The sequence below is a fragment of the Zingiber officinale genome, chromosome 7B (assembly GCF_018446385.1).
Source record: "Zingiber officinale cultivar Zhangliang chromosome 7B, Zo_v1.1, whole genome shotgun sequence".
In the NCBI taxonomy this organism is placed as follows: domain Eukaryota; kingdom Viridiplantae; phylum Streptophyta; class Magnoliopsida; order Zingiberales; family Zingiberaceae; genus Zingiber; species Zingiber officinale.
This window is the reverse complement of record NC_055999.1, coordinates 56,733,476-56,737,425: the sequence shown is the minus strand read 5'-3', so window position 1 is coordinate 56,737,425 and position 3,950 is coordinate 56,733,476. Positions and strand designations below refer to the sequence as shown.

The 3,950-nt window shown below is 36.2% G+C and overlaps 1 protein-coding gene across 3 annotated transcripts; it reads left to right on the top strand.

Moving 5' to 3' along the window:
• Window positions 1-827: 827 nt before the first annotated feature.
• Window positions 828-3,365, top strand: LOC122005757 (B-cell receptor-associated protein 31-like). 3 transcript variants are annotated; one of them, XM_042560946.1, is made up of 3 exons: window positions 828-1,110; window positions 1,419-1,730; window positions 2,742-3,365. In XM_042560946.1, exons 2-3 carry the CDS (start codon window positions 1,445-1,447, stop codon window positions 3,110-3,112), a joined length of 657 nt encoding a protein of 218 aa, XP_042416880.1. In that variant the 5' UTR covers window positions 828-1,110; window positions 1,419-1,444; the 3' UTR covers window positions 3,113-3,365. The 3 variants fall into 3 exon arrangements, with proteins under 3 accessions (XP_042416880.1, XP_042416879.1, XP_042416878.1); XM_042560945.1 differs by having other exon boundaries at window positions 828-1,111; window positions 1,377-1,730; XM_042560944.1 differs by having other exon boundaries at window positions 829-1,111; window positions 1,422-1,730.
• Window positions 3,366-3,950: the final 585 nt, after the last annotated feature.

The following is a 3,950-nucleotide window of genomic DNA, read 5'->3' as shown; positions in this document are numbered from 1 at the left end:
CTTCTCTACTACTCATACTCTGTGCTTGAATGAAAAGTTACGTTGCTCGTACAATGAAGGAAGCTATAGGAAAAGTGCGCTGTGCTTAGCACTTCCAAATCATCTCAGCTAAAGTCTATTTATTTTTATTAAAAGTTGTGCTTCATTTATTATATTTTCGTGCTTGAATGTAAATTTATAAGTGATTTCTTCGTCTTTGGAAAAATTCTGAAAAAGAGAAGATCTATTATATGGGCATCTCTTATAGGCTTTGACCTTGGGGTTGGAAACTAAGTAAACTCACATGTCTTTATTTTTGCTTGTTTATTTTATATTTCTGTTGCATAATAATATGTTTTGAAAAAAAATAAAGAAACAAAAAGAAAGTAAAGAATCAATATTCACCTCTCTTTTTCCTCTATCGACTAGCATTGGTCCTACATATTACATTAGAAAATTGTGATGAAAATCAATAAAAATGCTGAAAGAACTGCTATGCTGAAATCTTGATCAGTCTTTTGGGAGAACACCAAATCTTCAAAGTTTTAACTGAGCCAAAATTTTAGATCATCTTTTGGATTTATTCTTCCCACTGGTATTTTTCCTCTTTCGAAATCTCATCGGAATGTGGCGGAACAGTTCGGTATAAAACACGAATAGGTAAGATAATTACGTAGCTAAACGTTACTTCACATCTGAACCAACGAAAACTATTTTTATTTTTTTTTAAAATATAGCTCAGGAAGAAAACGAGAACGAAGTGAGTCAACACTGAGGGATCCATCTACTTACTTTGCCAAATATGTTTACAAATAACAAAAGAAGGGGTACATCAGTAATAAAAAGTTATACTTTGGTTTGAGCATTAAACACACTCCAAAGTAAGTCATTTCGTTCTCTCCCCTCAACCCTAGTCTAAAGGAATGAAGAGTCTAGAGCTTTGTCTTGCTTGGTCTCAATAGCAACGCAAGTGGTTCACCCACCGAATCTGGCAACGATCCAGAGTTCTACCCAATTTTAACACAGGAGATTTCGATGGGATTCAGCCCCTCCTGATTTCTACTTGATATATTCTTTGCTTTGCATTTTTCTCAGTAAACTTGCTTCTTGCATCGTTGGAAGCAAAAAAAAGGTATGTCGTTTCTTGACATCAGTGGCTTTAAAGACGCAATTTTTACTCTGTGGTCTTTGAAGATATTGCTTTTTGAATAGTAGTTCCGTCTTCCTTTGATCTTAGTAAGAAAGATCTCTTTTTTATCTGAATGAAGTTTGGTTCGAATAGAAAATTATTTTTCTTTCTCCATTTGCCAAACAAGATCTTCAGGTACTGAGAAAATTAGGGTTTTGGCTAGAAATGATGTCGCTTTTAGGAGAAAAGATTTATTTATTTGTATTAGGGTGCTGTGAAAGGAATGCCCTTTATCGATCCTTGTTTACTGAAGGCATTTGGAGATATTAGAGCGCAATGTTTCAGCTGTTGTTTCTCGTTCTCTTCGCGGAGGGAGCAGTGACACTCATTTTGATGTGGAAGATCGGGCCACTGCGGGAGCTGGCAATGAGGAGCTTGGACCAGCTGAAAATAGGCAAAGGACCAGCGACAGTGAAGACATTGGCATGCACGATGTCAATGATTTTTGTATCGAGTGTAACTAGCATTCTTAAGATCCAGAACAGGGGGGCAAAGCTGGGAACAGTCACTCCAATGGATCAAGTATTGTGGAGGACTCACTTAATAGAAGCCTCGCTCATTGGTAAATGCCAATTGCAAACGCATTAATTATCTGACATTTATGTTGGTAAATTTGCAGTTTTTTTCTATCATCTCCATGTAGTTCTAAAGAATTTGATGGCTTATCATGTCAGATATAGGACCTAGTAAAAAATGAGACAGTAATTTAGTGATGTGATAAACCTGAGTCATCGACATGAGTGAAACTAATGATTCGACATCTTAGATTCATTAGAGTGTTAGAGCACTAAAGCTGAACAAAATGGTCAAACCTATTTTTTCCTAATACCTATGTTTTTTTTATCAAAATGATAATTTTATAAATTTGTTATGGAAAATGCAGAACTTCATCTTGTTTTTCCACCAAAAAATTGACAGAACTTGTTTAAGGAGCTACGAGTAACATGGAGTAGTTTACATGATGGAAACAAGATGCGTATTTACATTCAAAGAAAATTGGTTATCATCAGAATCTCCTGCCTGTATAAATCCAATTCCATCACTAATCAAATCTAGTCATTCTTTTTCTTGATACCTGGTCTCTATCTAATACTTGGGCATTGTCATTATGTTGATACCAAATCAGACATGTTTAGAAGAGCCATACTTAGTTAACATTTTAAGCTCCAAACTTGATTTACCTGCATACCATAGATCTCAACACAAAATTTTGCTATAGCAGATTGCCTGTACAAGTACACTGAAAAAATTTCCTATGCCTGAATTAGTGGTTGAAATGGAGGGGATTTGCTCGTAGCACAAATTAATTGCTGTTGTTACAAATTCAGATCAACTTATTTCTGCAAAAGTCCTTTCAGAGTTCAAATTTGCTGATCATATGTGAATAATTCATAAGGATTTTTACTTGCTGCCTAGTCAATCTTTATCACTCTATTCTCTAGTAAGGTTACTTGTCTCTATCATCTCTTACTTTTTCTTTCAATATCAAAATAAAGTGTTACTGGTATCTAAGATGACAGCTACATGCTACTTCATTAAGATAGGAGTCTTAAACCTACAATTTGCTTTTCAGGCTATTCTCTGTTTCTTGCTCTGGTGATTGATCGTATGCATCACTGCCTTAGGAAACTCGTTAACTTGAGAAAAACTGTTCACACTTCTCGGGAAGAAGTTGAGAATCTCAAGAAAGAGAACCAAAGGTTTAAAGACAAGGATGCAATATCCTCAAATGAAATAAAGAAGCTAAATGAAGAGGTAACGAAGTTAAAAGAGAAAATCCAGAAAGCCAAGTCAGTGTCCGAGGAGCACGAGAAAAGGGCACAGACTGCTGAAGCACATGTTGCATCCCTCCAAAAGCAGTCAGAAGAACTTCTTCTAGAGTATGACCGTTTACTGGAGGACAACCAAATCCTTCAGGCACAGGCTCTATCATTCAAAAGTTAAGTGTCCTGTGACTGCATTTTGGAGCATTTGTCCTGAGATGGCCATAGAAGTAACTTTCCTGCCTCCGCATGGTGGCCGCAAACTTGAGCTGCAATGTTTAGAATTTTGATTGGTGCCCTCCTGTCATCAGTTTGCTTCCTGTTCTTCGATGCAGTTAGTGAAAAATGTATCAGTTTATCTGTTTGATCTGAACTATAATGTAGAGCTACATTTACTTCCAATGATCTGGTACCACCCCTGGTGAAAGCTATTACTGTCTTTCTTATTATTCTATGATGCAGATCATTATCTTGAATTATTGGTTACAATCTTGTGTGGCCTCAAATGGCAGGATCTAATACAACTTTAGTGGCAGTGACAAGGACGACGATTGCTTGAAATCTTTCATCCATGTCGATACTATCAAGGATTGAGATCAATGTAGTACCATATACCATGTGACATACCAGTTTTTGCTGTTCAATACAGACAGAAATAATTATGCATGTTTTTGCAAGGGACAATAGAATTAACAAGACATTTTGTAATAGTAGCTCGTAGCTGCTACTTATGAACTTGTTTCGATTATTCCCTTAACAGCTGTTAGCGTGCCTGATTAATCTATCTATCGTCTGAGTATATTGATGGTGGTACCTGTTATGGAGCTTCCCTTGTGCAGTGAGGTAGGATTTGCCACTGAATTATATCAATATATGCATTTGCCATGCCCTTGCTGGGATAGAAGAGTTTGTGCAATTGTTTATAGTAGCAGTGTATCTCTTAGAATTGGAAAAATATCACTTTGCTATTTGAAAGTTATAGTTCATTGTTGCTTCATCTTATGAACATAGGTGCAAAA

Excerpts from the sequence above, each read along its gene's own strand:
- LOC122005757 (XM_042560946.1), top strand. The coding sequence starts at position 1,445 with ATGTTTCAGCTGTTGTTTCTCGTTCTCTTCGCGGAGGGAGCAGTGACA. Across the intron at positions 1,731-2,741 it reads AATAGAAGCCTCGCTCATTG|GCTATTCTCTGTTTCTTGCT; the intron begins GTAAATGCCAAT and ends TTTGCTTTTCAG.